This window comes from Diadema antillarum, unplaced genomic scaffold, assembly GCF_040938485.1.
Source record: "Diadema antillarum isolate AM-2024a unplaced genomic scaffold, OU_Dant_1.0 seq00000368_RagTag, whole genome shotgun sequence".
NCBI classification, from domain to species: domain Eukaryota; kingdom Metazoa; phylum Echinodermata; class Echinoidea; order Diadematoida; family Diadematidae; genus Diadema; species Diadema antillarum.
In genome coordinates this window covers 2,958,979-2,980,875 of record NW_027271369.1, presented here as the reverse complement: position 1 = coordinate 2,980,875, position 21,897 = coordinate 2,958,979, and the positions used below count along the sequence as shown (strand labels likewise).

Sequence of the window (21,897 nt, the reverse complement as noted above, 5' to 3'; positions counted from 1 at the left end):
TGGATCTTGGATGGAGATCAAGGGGATTACCCACACAATAAGTGGGATTTACCTGACATGTAAATATACTCTTATGCACTTGTGATGAAGGGGGTGGGGGTGGGGAGGGCATAGAGGAGTCAATGCTGTGTTGTATACGACATTTAGTATCGTGGTAGAGGTTGAGGGAAGGAATGTATGTGGATGTTTTTAACAGTTGCCAGGATTTTCATTTACATTATAGTTAAAACACTTTACTTTATCATGTTAAACAAACTCCCTTTCCTGTGGGCCTATATAATGCACTTCATGATGGGTTATTGCCCTTACTTGTGAAATACCTGTGAAGGAGAAATGGGAGTGTGAAACAGAAATATTTGCAGCATAGTAACAAATTGTGTCTCTTGAGATAACACTATGAACAATCTTCAGTCATGGTCATATTTGAACACAATACACTCTTCAGTGACCATTTTAGTAGCTAAGTAGATAAATACATCTGCAGAGGAAACCATCATATCATACTTTTATTTTTCTCTGTTATGCAAGTAGCAGGATTGAGTTTCATTTGTAAGGCTACGTGTACATGCAAAATGATGAGTAATAATGGTTTCTATCATCCTCAGGTTAAACTTACTGGAGAGCACAATACATGTAGGTAGCTAGGTTTCTAATTACCGGGACATGTGTACAGCTGTACAATGTATGTGCAAAGGATGCATTTTCGCTTCAAAACGACATGAGCTCTTACTTCTTCGGATCTTTCGTTACATTTGATGACATGTTCTCAAGGCTTCTTGTGGCCTGCAGGGGCAGTTGTAGAGTTCATATCAGCAACTGTATCAGTTTAGGGGTTAGGGCGTGAAATATGGGAGCTGGGGTTGGCACATACAAACACCATTAGTGCGATGAGTGGTCCAGATGTTGGCTTTGTCAATACGCAACATTTACTCATGCGAGTGCGTGAACCCTTCTTCTACCAGACAGTTCAATAGCCTTGGGCTATGTCTGGTGAAGTTCAATGGGTACCATAAACAAACATTGGCTCCCACGTGTTCCCCCGTTTGCTTTTATCCCGGAATCCCTTGGACTATGTACAAGTTGTAACTGGTACGCGTCAGACGTGATCTCCAATGCACTCACAGGCGAGAGTTCTATTGGAACTGTATACCTATAGTACAGCGCAGCATACCTGGAGGGAAATATATTTATCATTATCAGTAGCCAAGATCCGAACATTATCTGCTGAAAAGCAGAGGAATGTCAGTATCTTGTAATAAGATGTTCGCACTCTCTTTGTTCTGGATTGATAGTATCAACTATACAAGTGTGGTCTTGTTCTCTGTATTAAGCGATTTTGTGTTTGTATAAAAGCACTTTTCAACAGTGTTTTCATCCTATTTACATGGCAATACACTGTACTGTCCTGCTGATATGAGGCTACCGTATGAAAAGTCAAGATTAAAATTGATTGCTGAATTTTTTTTTTAAAAAAGTGAAAATCTTGGGGAGATTTACCATCCTCAATATTTCTCATAAACAGTGTTCAAAAGTAAACTGTACACTAAATGAGGTTAGAGTTCATTATTCTGAAGGTTGGTACAAATGTGTAAATGAGATAAGGTTTGTTATGCTGAAGGTTAGTTAACCTGAAAAAAAGAAAAACTTTTTATTATTCTTAAGGTTCATTAACTTGAAAACAAAACAAGGTTCATAATTCCGATGGTTCATTAGTACATGTACACTGTGTTTCAGAATAACAAACCTTCAAAATGATGAATATGACCCACTAAATTGTTTATGAACATGGTGGTATTTGTTTATTATGGATCTTTTAATAGTGACAGAATAATTTTCATAACTTTTGTATGCTGGACGGCTTTGTTAGTGTGTGTGTGTGTGTGTGTGTGTGTGTGACTGTGTGTAACTTTGAACATCATCATATGGCACAGTCAGAAAAGTACAAGAATATTCTGAAATTGAGCCATTATAATGGTTTCAGTATCAGTTTATTTTATTCAATCGTGGCAGCTTGCTTCAGCAAAGCTGTCCTTGTATGAATCCATGGTAAACAGTGTCTTTTTCACAGAATAGTCAAGTTTGGCAGGCACTTGAACATTGTAGTAACACTATATGCCTGTTTATGTGAGAGTTCAAACCCAGTTCTTGCTCCAGCCCTGGTGGCAGAGAATGAAACGTGTCACTTGCTCTTTGTGATCCTGAAATATAATACGTACATGTATTCCCAAAGAGGCAGCGCTTCTGTCTAGTTCACCACACATGTGACTTCATGAATACTCTGCTAACTTTGCTAGCAAGTGTGTGGGATGAAGCACCATACTGCATGAACCTCTCTCTCCAAGTTTGTGAATGGAGTTTGGACGTGGGGAAGGTCAACATGAATCCTTAGCTGGGACAGCAGCCAAAGTTGAATGAATGGACGGCTTGTGTGTATTCTGGACTATTGCTGAGGTCACTAGCATAGGAGGCACTTCTTATTGTGTTGGTTTCCTTACTATGGAATACTCAACCTTTATCAAGGTACACTACAGTGAAGTCTAGGCAGATTTACTGATCTACTCATACCACAGCACAATTCTCTTATAAATTTGTAATTAGTAGATTGTCTCACACCTAAACTGTTCCCCCCCCCCCTTTTTATTGAACACTGTACTTTCATCAAAAAGATGATGCATAGAATCTATAAAATTACATTTCACCCTAAGTTTTGATTGCAGTACACATACCGGCAGTTGTATTCACTCATATTACAATAGAGCTGTTGTAAATACAGGAAATCAAACTACAGCTTTCTGTTTTGCCCATTTCATTTTCACACAGTTAGGAATAAAACCCATTGAGGACGGACTGATTTTGCTACAACATGCATTTCCCATAGACACTTGCCCGAGTATACTTGGGACTTATACTCAACGGGTTATAAGGGCAAGTCCAGCCTTGTATTGTGTTGCTTGTCATGACAGAAGAAAATTCACAGAGAAGCCAATTGGTGTATTATTGAGAAAAATCAGACACATAATACAAGATGCTTTCAAGTTTCATGGCATAAAATTTTCTCAAATTGAACTCGTCTGTCTTTTTTGTGCCATGAAATTTTCATGAATTCCCACTGGCATTTGTGCATATAATGTACAATGTAGAAGAACTTGTGTGTGCATTTTGATTTTGTGAATCTTGTCCTTTGCAAAATTTGCTATCATTTCTGTTTTTTCTGTACTCAAGAACTGTTTTCTTGAGAGGAAATTGAAAATTTGTGAAATTTTTGTGTGTAAACCGAATAGAGAGCTGCTCAACACTTGTACATGTACATCACAGAGAGTTGCCAGTTTGACAGTTTATTTGACTCATGTAAGCCATACAATTTTAAATGGTTTTAGTATGAACATGCATCGAGAAATCCTGTGGTTATGGCAATGTTGGGTCAGTTTTGTGTTGACACTAGTCTGACAAATGCCTTTGAGATCATATCAAAGGTTTGAAGTGAACAAACCTGGCCTGATCTGTCAACATGTGCTATAGGAAAGTCCCAATAGATCAGGATGCAAACTTCACAGAAAAGAATGATTATCTTTAGAAGTAGGATATCTAGGGCCGTTAGCTGAGTGATCAGGTATGAGATTTCCATGTCACATGGTACCGCATGCTGAAAGATGAGGGATGGGAACAATCTCAGCGGAAGCACGGCTGAAAATTTAATTTTGATCTAATTGTGACATATTTATATTTCACAAGTGCTGAAACCTGTCCTGTAGTGTAGGAAGTCTATGTCTTTGTAGAGTGGTCAAAATTACAAATTTTGTTCTGGATTAATACCTATAAATTGCAGGGTCCCAGCACTCACAATCTTTAAAAAAAAGTAGCATCTAATGCAATCTTGTGAAGAATAGTTTTAAAAGACCATTTATGCTACAAAGTAGAAGAATTACACTATGTATCTTTAATCCACATAGCTGTTTGTTTTGTTTGGTTTTTTTTGCAAGTGGTACTTGCAACAGGTTTTCAGCCTGCTTTGGTGAAGTGAATTTTACGTAGCATCATTATCATGGGTTTTTTTTAAAATGAGTTTTCCAATGATTGCAAGTAGGGAACTGAGTTCAATGTGTTATTGTAATCCAACATTGCCTGCATATATAGTACATGGTTTTGTTCAAAGTGAAACAAACAAACATGAAGTGTGGAATAATATTTCTTTGTAGTTTCTTTAAAAGCATATTATGACTATCAAAGCAAGGAGTACAAAGTGTATGCAAAATGCATTTTGGTCATTCAGTATCTACAAACATTCAACCATTGCACAATCCCAAATTGACTGTCTTCTTTCATGTTTGAGTGTGCCAACACTTCTGTCCAATGAAAGAGGTTGCATGACTGAGAAATAAACAGCAAACCCTCCCCCCCCCCCTAAAAAAAGAGAAATCAAACAAATTTTGATGTTTATGAAAAAGGTGTCATCAGCTCCCTTGTGCCGCTCAATAATCCATTGGAGAGGATGTTTCGACTTGTAAAACTTGATGCATATGTTATGTCCTTATGCTTTGTTGCTCTCCCCCACACATGCCTACAATGCTAGTGTATCTCTTTTAAACTGCCAGTTGTATGCTGCTGCACACTCCCATCCAAAAAACCTTAAACAGAGTGAAAAACAAATATCAAAATGCAGAAGCATGCTCAGGATAAGCAACCACCGGTGCTCGTTAGGTATTCGACAAAGCATGTGGCCTTCGGCTTCACGTCTAATATTCCCCCTTTTTCCTCTTCCTCTCCGTCTTCTCTTCTGTCTCTCTTCACATCTCTTCCCCGCATCCTCTTCTTTAATTTCCTTTCTCTTCCAGCAGACGTGCTCTGTTGCCGGGCAGAATTCATTTGTTTGTTTTAGGAGACTGTGCACAGTACAATCTGTTGTGCTGTTAGTGTGATGGCTGACAAGCAAGCAAAATAGAGTAAAAACATCCTCCCCCCCCCCCACCCCAAACTAATAATGATTACAGGGAAATCCATATTTCAGGTGTAATGGCAAGTACATGTTATACATGCAGACATTTACAATTTCCAGTAATTGCATTCAGTGCCTCAACCTGAGCCGAGTACATCAACACAAGAAGAATTTTACTTTGTTTTTTGTTTTTCCAAATAGGCATACATTGTGTGCATATACTCGTAGTTTATGTATCAGATACACTGTATGCAACATGCAAGTTACAGGTGCATGACATTCTCTTCAGGTTTGGCTTTCACATCAGATTTATAGAATTTCACCAATATTGTCTCCTATTCTCTGAATAACTGAATGTGGGTTTGTGTATAAATGATTAATTTCATAGAGAATTTTGTACCTTTCTAACACTTCACATTTAACACTCCATATAGTACCCACATTTTCTAACCAATTTGTTTGTTTTGTTTTTTTTTGTCTTTGTATCTTACAGAGTTCTACTGATGGGCAGACCATGCCGAAAGCAGCGTATGTACCAGGTGGGCCACCGCCACCTCCCGATGCCACAAGACCACAGGTGCCTGGCAAGAATGGTTCCATCATGCAGTGGAACCCACCAGCCCCCAATGCTCCTCCACCACCCCAGCTGATGAATGGCTACTCTGATGCTTACCCCCATCTCCAGAACCACCACCTCAGCCAGCAGCAACAGCAGCTGAAGGCAGAGGAGTCCATGAAGCAAGGACCAGAGCCTACCAGGAAGGATGGACCCCCTCCCAAGACTCCAGGAGAGCCAAAGAGTGTAAAGGGGACTGACAGCAAAGAGCAAGGCCTCTCTGCCTTCTCCCCCACACCGGACAGCGGTAGCAAGCCTCACATACCGGCAAACACACCACCAGCAATGGCAAGGGAGCTGGTAGAGAGGCACCACTATTATGAGAAGATGCTCCAGCAGCAGAAGCCAGGAGAACCCCATGCTGCCATGGCACTTAGAGGCATTCCACCCCCTGGCTTCCCCCATCATCCCCATCATCAATCCCTACCCCATAAACCTGACCTCAATAACCATATCAACATCAAGAAAGAGCCCACATCAGGTAGTAGTCTCCCAACAACGTCAATTCCACCCCCAGAAAAGAAGTCTCTCTCACCAGTTGATGCTGCAGAATCTTTACTCTCACTAAGCACCACAGTACCTGACAAAACAAATAAACTGACTGCAAGTAGTTCATCTAGTCAAGCCAAGCCCTCCATCAGTACCATGATGCTTGGACCTCTCCCACAGGTTGTCAAGAAAGAGGGCATTGATCCAAAACCCAGCACAGTTCCCAGACTGACTGCAGATTCATCTCTTCCATCGTCTATTTCATCATTATCAACATCTAGTTCATCTAAGATTCCCTTCAACCCTCTGGACCCTGTCCATCCGGATGGGGTGGCAGCTAGGGCAGAGGTGCAGAAGCTAGCCCGGCAAATGCCCCCCAGCCCATACAGCAATATCATGCTGCCGACCCTGATGCAGAAGTCTGATGGGCGGCCGACGCCCTCTAAAGGGGGCCTGTCCATGGGCTCACATGGCACCAGCTCCATCCAGGCCATTCAGGGAGGCACGGGTGACAAGGGAGAGGGGGGCAAAGGTACCACGCTGCACCCGACCCCGCCCACTGTGGACTCCCTCTTGGAGAGACAAAAGCTGGAGAAAGGCTTGCAGACTCCACCAAGGCCAAGCAAGCCGGAGCTGGACACCCCTGAGAAAAGACACATGCAGCTGTTGTCAGAGGATGCTCGCATCGAGGCCCCCGACTGTGGCTGTCTCGGTAGGTTGCCTGCATCCTCCATTGTTTGCTCATGATGTACACAGATGATAGACTTAATTTGGCGGTATTCAAAGATTTGCTTATGGCACATGACAATTCAAAGAGTCATTTGATAGATTGTATACGTGTTATTGAAAAAGAAGCATTTCCTGAATGCAACATCATTATAGAAATGAAGAATTATAAACAATTCTGGTTTGGTAACTGGAATAATGCAACATGAATCCTCAATACACAGTGACACCCCCCCCCCCCCCCCCCAAAAAAAAAAAAAAAAAAAAAAAAAAGGAAAGAAAGAAGAGAAGTGCTGTTTATTGATTTCTTTCAAACTTTAAAGTTATTACAGCCATATATTTATTCCAGATAACAAACTTCCCTCAAAGGAATTTACATTTTGAACACAGTTGCTGTTTTTACAATTTGGTAACAATATTCTTATTTTTTACTTGTCTGTATGTGCTTGTTCCTTCAGAAAATGATATGGATGAGGCACCTTACTACACTCACCTGGGCTATGGACCAAACCTGCCAGCTATCCGTGAGCTTATTGAGAAGAGGTGAGGTGGTTACATTAACCTGTTGAAGACTAGTCCCGAGTATACTCGGGCAGGTGTCTATGGAAAATGCATGCTATAGCAAAATCAGTTCGTCCTCAACGGGTTAGATATCACCTTAGAGATTTTCATGTAAACGATGTGCGGGATTAAGTTACGCCATTGACTTATTCACGTGTATTAGATAATGAAATCGTATTGAGCGTTCCAGTGCAAGTTCTGGCACTGAAACTATGGTATCATTTGAGATAGATAATCATCTGATAGTTTTTCAAATAAACCTTAAATATGTACAGTGTTAGCTAAAGCTCTAAGGAAAATGATAGGAGCTGGATTTAAAAAAAAACAAAACACGAAATTATTGTACATTTTATAATGACATTGTACAAGAGATATAGTTTCCCTATTCCAATGTAGTGTAGACCAAAGAATGCCAATGATTAATTCCTGTGATGAATCTTTGCAAATACAGTGTAAGTTGAGAAATTCTACAGTTATATTATTGCCAGCACAGTGTATGGTAAGGTCTGCCATTGCCTACAACATTTCTGTGTGATATCATTTTGCTTTAAGGAAATATCATGTTTTAAATGTGTTCTTACTTTGACAGGAGTTCTTACCATGGTCCTCAGGTGAGGATTGAAAAGGTGGTGTACTCTGGGAAGGAGGGAAAGAGTTCTACAGGATGCCCCATTGCAAAATGGGTAAGCTATGTGGTATCTCCCCTAAAAGCGCAATATTTCTTATTGTGTTCAATATCATAAATTTCAACTTCTTATAAACTAGTGCAAAAAAAAGTAGAAAACACAGGCATTTTTGTCAGATGAAATAAACGCAAACAGAGGGAAACTGACCAGAAAAGATTATGATTTATTAGTGGAAAAATGAGCTAGGAAAACAATGTTGTGTGTACAAACATACCGTCCTCTCTAGCAAGAGGCAAAACACTTTGTCCCTCGGATAGGACATAAAATGGAGGTCCTGTGTATGAGAGAGTCACAGCGCATGCACGTAAAAGATCCCGCTTCCTTCATTTATCGCAAAGAGCAGGGTGTTTAACCCGGTGAAGTGGTCCCATCTCACATCCAACTGGACCCCATGGAAGACCAGCTTCACATAGCTGAATATGGGATATCCAGCCATCTTCACAGATGGAAATGAACAAGCAAACAAACAAGGATTTCATCAAAATGGAATCCCATTTTCTTTGCTCATTTTTCCACTAATAGATATCAGAATATGTACGTGTACATCCTCTCCAAGAAACTCCAGCTCTTCCACTCTGAGGTCATTTTCGCAAAAAAAAATCTCTCACTCTCCTGCTTGAGGTTGAATTTCTCCTGCTTTAGCTGCATGTCTTTGCGCTGAAGATGCATTTTCTCCTGCTTAAAATTTAGCTTTTTCTTGACCAACTATACCTCTTTAAACACTTAACTAAATTCAAACAATTTCAGTATTCATGATGTCATCATTTGAATACATGTGCTTTATTTTGTGATATCTTATAAGTTCCAAAATAAGGCTATAAGACAGCACCAGAGGGCATGTGTAACCAATAGCGCTTGGACCACGGACCCCAGCCCAGGGGACGTCACACTCCGTGCTTGTGATGTGCGTTCTGCTCATGCTATTGTGCACGTTTTCACCCAGTCAGAGTCTCCAGTTTGCTAGAGGGTCCATGTGGGCAGGAGAATCTCCTGTGTAAGAGATGCATGAGGTTACGGTCTCTGCTCTCATCCATGGAATTATAGCCAAGAGACGTTCGGTCGAATCAGGCCCAGTGCAAAAAATGAAGTTTCCACCTTAATGAGCACTGTGATTGTGTGGGAGCAAGGTTGCAGCCTGTGAACAGGCAGTCAATCTTGCAACTTACTCATTGTGCAGCTGAAAATTGGTTCAACTTACTGCTCTGTGACTTCAGAAAGCATTTTGTAAGAAGAGTTTCTGCAACATGACTTTATTATGTGGGAATTTCTGCAACATTTTAGATCACTTTTTACTTGTTAATTTGATCAGCTCTACATATTCTAATTGTATCATACACATTTTTCCAGTTTTTTGTCCCTTGTCTGTTTCGCAGCATTAAAGGCGCATAATCCCGGTAGTGTAGAGGGCGTTGTTGATGATACTGCCGATCACCATTAGCATTGATACGAAGATTGCCGCAGTTGAGCTGTCATCAAGAGTAAAGCGCGTAGGTGGTGCTAGGTAATGTTGCCTTCGTTGTCTTCTCTGCGCATCACGCAGTCTGTAGTAATGCCAGGGTGCGTGCATATGTGCTTCTTATTATGACATCACAAAAGAAGTTTGCTAAAGCTGTCATCCCCCTCAGCCGAATCATGAGCCAAACTCTGATCGGACCACTGACTACAGTGGATCAGACTTGTTCGAACTCAGGGGAAATGGGTCACAGTGTAAGCGCTAAAGAGGAGTCGATAGCGTAGGTCTCTGTAGGAAACTTGCGCCGTGCACCCACATACGCATTTGACTAAACCACTAGGACCATGTGCGTTGGATAGAAAGAAAACAACATACAAGAAAAAAGGACACGCACACGCACACACACACAGCTAGATATAACACAGCAAATGTTTGATTGGTCATGCCCTGTCACACAGACACGCCTCCTCAAGGGGCATCCAAGCATGGCATTTCGTTCAACCTGAGTGCTTCATAGAGTCCTATTGTTACAAGTTTCTATAGAATCAAGTGTCTGGTGGGGGACCTATCGGTTCTTTCAGTGGCAGTCATTCGGAAATTCTGCCTGAGATTCACCCGGGCAGTCTGGCAAATAAGCTCCTGATAATGCTCTATATAGGTGTCTTGTGTGCAGACTGTGGTAGAGATGGCTTTTAAGGCAGCTTATGTGGCATGTCTTGTGACAGTCTGAACCTATTTCAGCCAGAATGTACCAGAGACAGATGTGAATTAGGCCCACTCTCTGTATGAGAGAGTGTTTTCTGTGTGTTGTTAGGAATGACAGATGACCATTGATTGCTTTTATGACCATTTTTTTTTTTTTTTTGGGGGGGGGGGGGGGGGAGGGGGGGGGGGAATGGGGCACAAGTATATGGTTTGTATTGCATTTGAGGGACTTACACGTTCCTCTTAAAGGGTCACTTATACACTGCATGAATAAAGCCAAAGGATTGATATACTGTAAAACATGATATATTGGCGGCATGAAATTTTCGCGTATTGGAGCCGACGGCCTTTTTCGTAGCGTTATTCGCGAATTGCCACTGGCGTTCAATGCATAAAGTGTAGACAAGAAATTTCGCTTGCATTTTAATTTTGCAAATCTTGGCGCTCGCGAAATTAAAATGCACGCGAACATTCCTCGTTTTACAATACTTCCTTCAAATGCAAAATAAAGCTCTTGTGCTGGTGCTATCACTGTTAGTCAAGAAACCATAGGTACATGTAAAGAGCTCCAGATAATGTCTTCATTTAAATGTCAACAGAAATGTTAACAGTCTTGTGTACTATGACAGTGATGTTGAAGTAACACTGCGATTTTTATGCTTTGTTCCATGTGTAGATAATCAGGAGGTCGAGCAGCGAAGAGAAAATCCTGGTCCTAGTTCGACATCGACCAGGACACCGCTGTGACACTGCCTACATTGTCAACGCCATCGTAGCTTGGGAGGGTGTGGACAGCCATGTTGCGGATGACACCTATGAGCTGCTGAGGACAACACTGCCTAATGGTGCCATTCCCACTGTCAGGCGATGTGGAACCAACGAGGAGTGAGTTTGTTTGTTTCATTTCCATCCGAGAAGATGGCTGGATAGCCCATATTCAGCTGCAATAGCTGGTCTTCCATGGGGTCCAGTTGGATATAAAGCAGATTTAATGAGAACCATTTCACAGGGTTGTAGGGGATGGCTAGTAACCGATCAGTGGGAATCAGTGGGAATGCTGAGGGATGATTGTTCCAATCCTTGTGGGATTCATTTAAGAGTACATTATATATCTACTGTTGTGTGAAAATTATTTGCTTCAGAACGGTCTCATATTCAAGTAATGTGCAGATTAATGCCCCGTCACTGACCAGGGACGCTTACCTAGAAACATTAAACTGCACATTACTTGAATATGAGACCATTCTGAAGCAAATAATTTTCACACAAGAATAGATATATAATGTACTCTTAAATGAATCCCACAAGGATTGGAACAATCATCCCTCAGCATTCCCACTGATTCCCACTGATCAGTTACTAGCCATCCCCTTTAAACACCCTGCTCTCTGCGGTAAATAAATGAAGGGGCATCTTTTATATGCATGAGTTGTGACTGAGCACATGAGTGCTCACCATGATGTCAGTTGCAAGTAGTTCAGTCAAGATATTTCCCTAATGGTGATGCAACCTGGATCCTGTACCCAGCAGGAAAATCTAGAGAGATATAAAAACCACCCAAGCTTAGGGAAAGATGAAGAGCCATCAATTTCAGCACATTCCTCTTGGAAGAGGAAACAGAGTGATCAGATTCATAATTTTCACATGATTATGGAGTAGGCAAAATCAAAACTTCCTTCTCTCACTACTAGACTGATATTAAGCATTTGTTTTATCAAGGACCACATTAAATCAAAAGCAAATATAAACTTACAGATTCTCAAGTAAGTGTCAACCTCTTCATTGTCAACAAATTCATGCAAGTCTCGGTCAAAATGATTAACACCAGCTATATACATCATGGCATGTTGGGGCAAATTCCAGTTTAGTAGAGCATCAAGTTTCTATATCCATTTATCATTCAAAATTTGCAGTATCTTCAACAAGTTAGAGGAGGAAATATCTTTTGTTTGTCTTGTTATGATGTGTCAAAGCTTCCGTTGATAGAAACCAGGGCAAGGGGTAGTGTAATTTATGACGAATCTAAACCAAAGACCATGATTAAATGTATCTTGTAACTCTCGGTAGACGGAGATGAAGAGAATCACTATGATACTTGATGAGGTAATCCCTCGTGCAGCTCCAAGATACTAAACTGGGATGAACTATAGATATGTTTTATGGAGGTGTCATGATGATAAAGAATGTGTGCTGTTTGAGTAACATATGGACTCATCTTACTTGAAAGAATAAGAGTGCGGATATCAATATAATAATGGGATATCAGGACAAAGGATATTGGGTGATTTCAAGTTTGGTGCTAGTGCTAGTGCTATCTCCCAAGAAACTGCCATTGAGCTCCAACACCAGAGGCCAGATTAGTGCAAACAATACCAATCACAGTCATCAATCCCCAATGCCTAGCCTTGTCTTTACACCACTGCAAAGAAAGTGGGATCAGGCTGAAATTGCACGACCGAAAAAGTGATGGCACTTGGTTCAAGTCAAATATTTAAAGATGTCTTCATGACTGCTTAATTTTAGACATTTGATGGGGAAGATGGATTAAAATGCCACAAATTTCATGTCTTCTGCGATCTACAACGATATCAATTTTTCTCCCAGGCTCATTATGTGGCCATGTCTAGGAGTGTTCTTGTACATCCCACAGGTGACCATTACTTTAGCATAGACTAAGCATGTACAATGTGTATCTATTATGGATGTGAATGTGGGTCTTGCACATAACGACACTAACACCAACACCGATCATGAAATGACAGATATGATAGAGGCTGTTGTACACCAATGGAGAAAAAGCATGTAAATAACCAACGCAAACAGTGGAGCTCGGTTCACCAGACGATATTCAACACCGGGCCTAGCACCAACTACTGGAAACCCATCATATTTTTTAGGTCATCCTGCCAACACCGACTGATTTTTAAGTTGGGTTGTATCGCCAGTGCTAGTGTTTAGATGACACTAACACTAGCACTAGCACCGAACTTACAGTCACTCATTGATAATCAGAGTTGTGCCACCTCTCTGTATTCCATCAGTGTCTCATTTCTCTCCACTATCTCCCTCTCTGCCTGCAGGAAAACATGTGCTTGTCAAGGATTCAGCCCAGACACCTGTGGTGCCTCTTTCTCCTTCGGCTGCTCCTGGTCCATGTACTACAACACCTGCAAGTTTGCACGCAGCCGGACACCAAAGAAATTCAAGTTGCTGGAATCTAACCCCGACATGGTGTGTGCTTTTTATGTGTCCCTTTTCCCCCTTTTTGTATATACAGTATGTCATAAAAAAATTACAATTACAATCGGATTTCCACAATGATTACTGTCAATAGGATTAAACTGTCTGAATGCTATTTCAGAGTCTAAAAATGTGACATTTTTCATGTATTTTTCAGAAAACCCCATTTAATTTCGTTAAGTGGTCACAGAGAAATGTGGATGTAAAGTATGTCTTGGGTCTGTTTCTTCCAAGTGTAGCACTTGGATGCTCTTGGCACTGCATATTAATGTGGGAACACAATAGACAGAAGTTGGAGGGAAGGGGTTCCTGACATGCTCTACAAAGATCCTCATTTCTCTTTTACCACTGAAGCAAATCAGATGATGTTTGGTGAAAATGTGGGTAATAAGTTATAGTTTCATACCTGAAATTGTATTTGGATTGAATTCATATTTTTAAAGTTACCGTTATGGGGGGTCCGTTGTATTTTTATTTTTTTCTGACGTACGGTAGCCATAGTCTTAGCTATCTCATTTAGTTTCCTTTCTTCCAATCTTTCTCTTTAGTATCCCCTTATAGCCATCTCTGTTCCTTTTTGTTGCATTAGTGAAAGACACCCCATCAAGGGATTGATGATCTTTCTCCAGTTAGAAAATTAAATTCCTTGAATTCAAGCACATTGTGTCCCACACATGTGATGGGCAGACCCTCAGCATTTAGTTACAAGTTTATGGGATAATTTTATCCTTTTGAAAGTAGAGGGCAGCATCCAAAGCTGGCTTTCTGTTTTTTGAGGAGGATGTGCCACATTATGGATTGTTTATCTGAACCAGTTCCAAGATTTGATGGTTATGATAATGAGTTGGTTTAACCCTAATCAGGCTGGGGGGGCAGAATCCGCCCCCCCCCCCCTCGACGTTTCGCGCAATATCTTCGCAGCGCGATAAGCTCCCGCCGCGATGTTTCATGACTTTTTTCTTTCAAGTATCGCGCAACTTTTGAGACCAAAATTGTTGCGCCCGCGCGTACCGTTTTGACGCGACGCCCGTTCGAAAATAAATTGTCAACCCCAAAATTGCTCCAAAACGTGATTTCGTGTACAAATCCAATGCAAATTGTGTTTTTTCAATTAATTCACATAAAAATTCATATCTTGACTTAGAATGAACGAAATTAATCTATTTTAGCATAATAAAGCTTTGAAAAATGTCTGGGACAAATTTTGGCCAAAAAACAAACAAAAACAAAAGGTCGAAAAACAAGGAAATACATAAGAAATTCAAAAAACAATCAAATACATAAGAAATTAATTTCGATACAGATTTTTTTTTATCCTATGTCTCAGGAGAATGATACAAGAAACATTTTTAAAAAGAAATTAGCTTAATTAGAGCATTAATAAGTGATTTAGAGCCCAAAACTGCTTTTATGCATAAATTACAATAATTAAGTGATATAAAATATAAGAAAAATTTTTCGGAGAAAACAACCTTACATTTTGATAGTATACGTCGCGGGCGTCGCGTGTGCCGATTTTCGGGGCGATCACGCGTTCCATAGGCGAGATCTGAAGGGGGGAGCGGAATCCGCCCCCCCCCCCCCCCCCCCCCCCCCCCCCCCCCCCCCCAAGATATAGCATAGCCAAAAAAGCCCAGCATGATTAGGGTTAAAGGGACTGTACAGTACTGGTTGAGGTGTTGATTTATGTTTTTAACATTCTTAAGTGAGATAATGAGAAACCTCTTACGAAATATGAAAGAACATGTAATTTTAAGAAGGATTCAATGTTTATTTGATGGATATTGGTTTTCAAATGGCTGAGATATCAAAAAAAGTGATAATAATAAAAGGCGGCAGGCCACAACTTTATTAGGATCTCTTTGTTTCACCTTGTTTTTGGGTATCTCAGCCATTTCAAAACCGATTTTCATCAAATAAATTTTTGATACCCCTTCGAATTGCATGCTCTTTGACATCTCATAGAGTGGTTTCTGAATATCTCGCAAAACGATAAAAGCTAAATTCTCACCTTGACCAGAACTGTACACACCCTTTAATGTAATTCTAAAGAAGTGAAAACTGATTCGCTGCGTAGAGTTAGGATTGTTGTCATTTTCATGGCATAGTAATAATAATAGGCTGATGTAGCACATTGAGTTTCTGTCTTAATGCATTTTACATTGATGAAAACTACACAAACACTAACCCCCCCCCACAAAAAAAAAAAAAAATGCAGCTATCTTACTATGATACATATATAAATATGATATCAGACAATAACAATGGTAGTGTAACAGATATTACTCGGAACATAATCTAAGAAGCAGATGGCAGAGTATTGGAGCCAGGATGGAGAAGGCCCAATACCCGTATTATTTGGTGTTGGTTCTTGGAAGGATGAAGAGTTGAGAGTCTTGAGATTGTAGATATGTCTCGCTGGGACTTCTCTGTGATGATGTCAGAAAAGTATGATGGCACAGCATTATTTAGAGTCTTATAAACTAAAAGTAAAATCTCAAGGTGGATTCGCTGATAGAGTGGCAGCTAGTGGAGATCTGAAGGAATTGGTTTAATATGTTCATCTGCCATTTCCATCTACACAGAACAATTCAGAAAAGTGAGAGAAATTTGGATTTAGGTATCTCATTTTGTGATTCTTGGTTTCTTCTTCAGGAGGAGGTATTGTCTGAGCGCTTCCAGAACCTTGCCACAGACCTGAGTCCTCTCTACAAGCGCCTGGCCCCAGAGTCCTTCAACAACCAGATAGCCTTCGAGGAGGAGGCCATTGAGTGCCGACTAGGGAAGCAGCAGGGGAGGCCTTTCGCTGGGGTGACGGCCTGCATGGACTTCTGTGCACACGCCCACAAGGACCAGCACAACATGAACAATGGATGCACAGTGGTGAGTATTGCTGCCTTGTGGCTGCGGAACTCTACAGTCAATCTTGATATTGGCATCCCAAATTCAGTGATTGCTACACAGCGTTGTAGTGGACTGGTGGTCAAAAATACAAAAAGGATAGACACTAGTAATATCCCTCAAGCCAGTTGATAGACAGCTTATAAGGAACTGAAAGGCCGGTGGGTGATGCACTACTCCACCTGATTAGATACTGTAAAACCAGACATTTTTGCATGCATGAAATTTTTGCATGCATGAAATTTTTGCAAAAGTTAAAAGCACACACAATTTTTTGTCTACAAAATGCATTGAGTAACAGTATAATATGCTCAGAAAGAATGAACAGTTTGACCCTACTTATCCATTACATCCTACTTGTGCCATGAAATTTCCTTGTACTTGTTAGCATTTCCTGTTGAAGACACATGGTGTGTTGCTCACTGCTAGTGTCTTTCATTCTTGGTCTGTTCACAGGTGGTCACATTAACCAAAGATGAGATTAGGAGTAAGCGACCCGACCCGGGAGATGAGCAGCTGCACGTCTTACCACTCTACTACCTAGACAGTACCGATGAATTTGGCAGTGCTGAGGGGCAGCAGAATAAAGTACGCAATGGAACTATAGAAGTCCTCACACACTACCACCACAAAATGAGGCTGCATGGTGGGGAGCCAGTAGTGCCCAAAGGAGCTATGAAATCTAGGAACTCTTCCAGCAATTCTAGCCCAGGCCGAGCCAAAGCCGCTGCAGCTGCTGCTGCCCAGGCTCAGAGGGAGCTCGAGAAGGAGCGTGAGCGGGAGAAGGAGCGGGAGCGCGAAAAGGAACGAGAAAGGGAGAGGGAGAACGAGAAGCGAGCAGCAGCAGCAGCTCAGAAGGAGCTGGGAGGAGGAGCCCATGGGATTCCCAAGGTGGAGCAGCCAGTGCCCCCACACTTGAATCCTCAGACCATGCAGATGTGGCCTCATTACCAACAAAGCCTGGAAGCCTTGCGTGCCCAGTGGCCCGGTGTGGAGATCCCTCCAGGTTTGATGGGGATGCGCCCCGAGTCCCATGCCCTAATGATGATGAATGGCTTGCATCGCGAGATGTTGACTCCTGGCGGAAGTATACCACCAGAGCTGGCCCACATGTATGCCCACTACTCCCGTTTCATGCCCCCTGGCTACGTTCATCCTGCCATGGCTGATATCATGATAAGAGAACAGCTTCAAAACAATCCAGCTGCACTTGCACGGTTTGTGACACCCTTCGGTCAGGATCCATACAGTGGACAATCAGCAAATCCTTATATGCAATTTCCTCAGTACCCTGACATCAAGCCAGATCCTGCACTACTCAACAAGGCACGCCTAGAAGGCCTCTATAGTCCTTTCCTTAGCCCTCATATGATGTCCCCTGGTGGGAGGGAAGCAAGCAGGGAAGCCTCACACACTCCTGCAGAGTCCTCAAAGTATCCTTCACCAACCCTGAATGGGATCCGTCAAGACCAGCATCACCCACAGCCCCATCATCCGTCTCCATCGTCGTCCTCCTTACCCTCTGCTCCTCCATCCCATGGTAGCTCTCACGGCTCCTCACACAAGGATGGGATCTGGCGACCACCCATATTCCAGGACAGTCCTAAGAAAGCACCCAGCCCTGCTCATCATCCTCACAGTAGCAGCAGCAGCCATCATGCCGAATCCTCCAAGACACCTCAAAAGTCGCCTGCACCTGTTGACAAATCAATCCGGCCAGGAGATCCCAGAGATCCGTATGTGTTCAGGGACGATACTCCAAGTACTAAGCCAGTCCATCCCCATTTCAAAGGCTGTGACGGGAAGCAGTCAAAGAGCAAGTCTGACAGCCACCCACATCCTGAGAGAATGAATTCTCATGACAGCAAGGACCTGAAACATGACTTGCCTCATATTGCCCCAAGTCTGCAGGATGCTGCACATACCCCACCCCCAGCCAGGAATGAGGAGGAGTATTTCTCTGACAGCGAAAAGTGTTTCGAAGACCCAACCATTGGAGGGGTAGCGGTTGCCCTCACCCATGGCTCCGTGCTGTTTGAGTGCGCCAAGCGTGAGCTTCATGCCACCACGTCACTTCTCAACCCTTGCCGCCAGCGCCCCACACGAATTAGCCTTGTCTTTTACCAGCATAAGCGGATGACTTTTAAGAACCACGGTCTGGAGCTGTATGAGAAGAAAATGGCGGCTCGCTCCCTGGAGCAAGAAAATGGAGAATCGCCTGGCACCCCGTCAGGCAAAGGCAAAAAGAAGCGGCCAGCTTCTACTGACGATTCAAATAAAGAATCTGCCAAGAAGAAGAAGACTGAGGTTGAGCTGCCCAAAGTGCCCACAAAGTGTGCTGTAACTCCCTTCACTAACAGCACCGTGACTCTTGCATCTTATGCTTTCCCCACAGTAACAGGACCATACCAAAAGTGGGTTTGATGTGAAGACAGGTGTTAGTAGCCCCTCTGGTGATGCGCAAGTCTTGGTGCAAGGTCCCTCACAACAGACACATTCATATTAGTAGTTTTCTCACGCACCATTCTAGCTATGTCACTTCTCAGGATGTGTTTTGCAAGCTGTCTTCAAACAGAGTTCACATAGGTGGTCCTATAACCAATCATGTAAAGGAACATTCTTCCCCCAACGTTTCTTCTCAACTGCTGTATCAAAATGGAGTTTAGCTTAGATGCTTTGTTCAGTTGTTTACATTGTGCCATTCCAAAAGCCACATTCAATATTGTGCAGTGTAAACGTGCCTTTTGCCTTTTACCAATTTTGATTTCTCATGTGTGTAAGACCAGATCTCTGTCATAAATCTTTTTCTTACACTTCACTTCACTGCACCCCAAGACTTAAAAACAGTGATATGATGTCTTAGATATCAGTATGAAGCTGCAGCATCATTTACACTTTTTCAACAGAATGTGTGATATTGTTGCATAATTGATTGTATGCATCAGAGCATGTTCACACTTGTATCCTCCCACTAGTTGCTTTCTTTTTACACCACAAGATAGTCGAAGTGAACAGGGACCAAACTTTTTATATGACAGCATACTCTAATGATAGAGTTAGATTTTATTTTTTTGAAGCAATGAAGTAGAGGTAGTTTGTCAAATGACGTGAGGTGCTTTTTCGGTGTGATTTTTATCCGGTCTCAACCTTCGTGTTTTTACTGTACAAATCACCCTAGCGTCACACTTGATAGATTTTCTTCTTTTTTTTTAATGGATGTATCATAGTTTCGAACAATGCAAAACTGGATATTGTATAGTGCTGTTCTATTTAATATACTCGAGTGTATCACGCGAGCCATCATGGGATTTATTTTGTGTGTCTTAGTGTAACTGCTTACTGAAATGTGTGTTTTTGTGAAAATTTAGTAGCAGAACCCTCTTAGAAAAAAAAAATAGCAAAGGGGTGTATAGTGATTGGATAGATGGTTTATAAAAATCTGCCCATAAAGTGTGTGTAGATCAGCTTTCTCACAACCTGCCATGGGAAGTAGTGGGTGAGCTATGGACATTTTCAGGACATGCTTTTAGAAGTCCTAGTTGCAATATAGACAGCTGTTTCGGATTGAACATGCCCTGTTTGAATACATTCTTGGCTGCAAATATATTTTGAGCTGGTTTTAACAGATGATCTCTTCGAGGTGTCAGCCTTTGGCATCTTTTCACTTTTGGTCATGCAACTCCTTCTTGAACTCTAGCAATTGTTTTTGATGGCTGCCTTGAAGAAAACAGGTAGTCCACTTGGATCTTTGCAAAGTATATCAACTTTCCTCGCTTAGTTTGATGAATGTTGCTTGGGGAAAAAAACTCAGAGATATTCAGTGAGTAAGCATCTTGTGTATGCTGTATCTAAGAATCTTCTGCTTAACCAGGTATTGTCAAACACAACTCATGCTGCATTTACCTAAGGAGATGGTTGAAGAATTCAAATTATGTGATTGAAATTTGTGTGTTTTTTTAGGCATATTTTGAATACTCAGAGACAGCACACAAACAGATGATTTTTGTGTGGGGAAGCTAGCTGCATCCAATCCCAAGTGTTGTCAGATCCTCAGGACTCACTTTAGCCAGCCCAAGTTTATTTGGAATATGAATTGTACTGCACATCATATTCTGTTTATTTATTGTGTAAAGTTTTAAGATATTTAAATCTTAAGGGGAAGGCAGGTATCGAAATCTTGGTAGACCAGTTTTGATCTGATGTTGGAAAGCAGTTTTGAAAGTTATGTTTGTGATTAATGAACTTTGGAATGATTGCATAAAGATGTGCACAATGATTGTTTTGTGTATTAGTTTTGATCAAGTGAGTTAAAAAAAAAATGGTTTGAGTCTTAGAAGCTGGCCTTTGGATAAGTTCTCTTGGTGGTTCAAATTGGTAGAAATGCTCCTATCATCAAGCTGAGTGTCCTGTAATGTTTTCTCTCTTTTTTTTTCTTTTTTTTCGGTGGGCGTGGCTCAGAAGGTAAACTAAACACTATAATAATTGTAAGGTAATGTGAAAATTAATCATGTACAACGACACCTACCTCTCAGGAATACCAGAATAATTGATGGCTAGTTGGTGTTATTACAGAGACAGGCATGTCTCTGTAGTTAGCTGTGTGGCCATTATTTCATTCCACACACTGTCTAAGCTTTTCATACTTGCTTTCAGCTCTAAGAATGCTAATGCTGCCTACTTCAGACACAGGTAGTGAATTCATCAGTGGCTCTTCTGTTTTAGTACGAGCACATACCAATCATTGCTTTGATTGAGACTATTTGTGCTAGCTGCTAGCACAGCTGCTCCCTTCATCTGCCATGTTTTCCTAAACTTAAGGTGATTTCCACTTCTTTTTTTACTGGTATCTATTCCAATGTAAATTAATTTGGTAAAATGTGTGAATCACATAACATAGTGATATGTTTTCCTTCCTTCTGACTGATTATTGTTTGGGACAGTGTGAATGGTTCCATTTTTTATTTATTTTTTATGTGATAGTGCATTACATATAGCTCTGTGCTCTGCTGTGTCTGTGGATATGTGTTTGCTGTTCTGTTTTTCAAAGTGTGATTAATTGTTATACAAAAGAAAAGGATAAACAAGAGTGACTATGGTTGGGAGATTATCTCTGTCAAGTACATTGGCTGTGGATCATTGAAAAGGTAGCATGTGTGAGAAATGACACACACACAAAGTTTATACATTGTATTGTGTATATTGCAAATGAAAGTACGTTTTGGAAAGTGTCGAATGAAAATACGTAGAATTGCCTTGTTCTTGTGCAACTTAGCATGCAATGTATTTTAAAGAAGTGGAATAGGTATGGCTGTTTCACTTCATTTTTTTCATCAATTTTTAAGATCAAAGCTGCTCAGCATGAGAACTTCAATTTTAACTGGAATTTTACAATCAGCCATCGTGCTTTTGACAGGCAATTCTAGAATGTGTTTTAATGAAATAATGTGAAATGAAATTGTGTAAATTTGAGATTAGAAGATAAATTTGTAAATTGTATGACATAGAAAAAGCATGTAGATTTAGTAGAAAATGACTAGCAGGATATTGTAGATTTATGCTGAATATGTACGAATTTCTCTCAATTTGA

At 41.2% G+C, this 21,897-nt stretch overlaps 1 protein-coding gene across 1 annotated transcript in view; it reads left to right on the top strand.

Annotated features, from left to right (window-relative positions):
* LOC139731331 (uncharacterized) overlaps positions 1–20,914 on the top strand; it is a 103,862-nt gene extending 82,948 nt beyond the window's left edge. Inside the window, exons 5-11 of the mRNA XM_071642224.1 lie at positions 5,427–6,750; positions 7,223–7,307; positions 7,915–8,008; positions 10,846–11,054; positions 13,250–13,400; positions 16,065–16,292; positions 16,767–20,914. Coding sequence (XP_071498325.1) covers positions 5,427–6,750; positions 7,223–7,307; positions 7,915–8,008; positions 10,846–11,054; positions 13,250–13,400; positions 16,065–16,292; positions 16,767–18,734 — 4,059 coding nt within the window. The 3' untranslated portion in view covers positions 18,735–20,914. The remainder of the gene's footprint in view (positions 1–5,426; positions 6,751–7,222; positions 7,308–7,914; positions 8,009–10,845; positions 11,055–13,249; positions 13,401–16,064; positions 16,293–16,766) is intronic.
* The last annotated feature ends 983 nt before the right edge of the window (positions 20,915–21,897 follow it).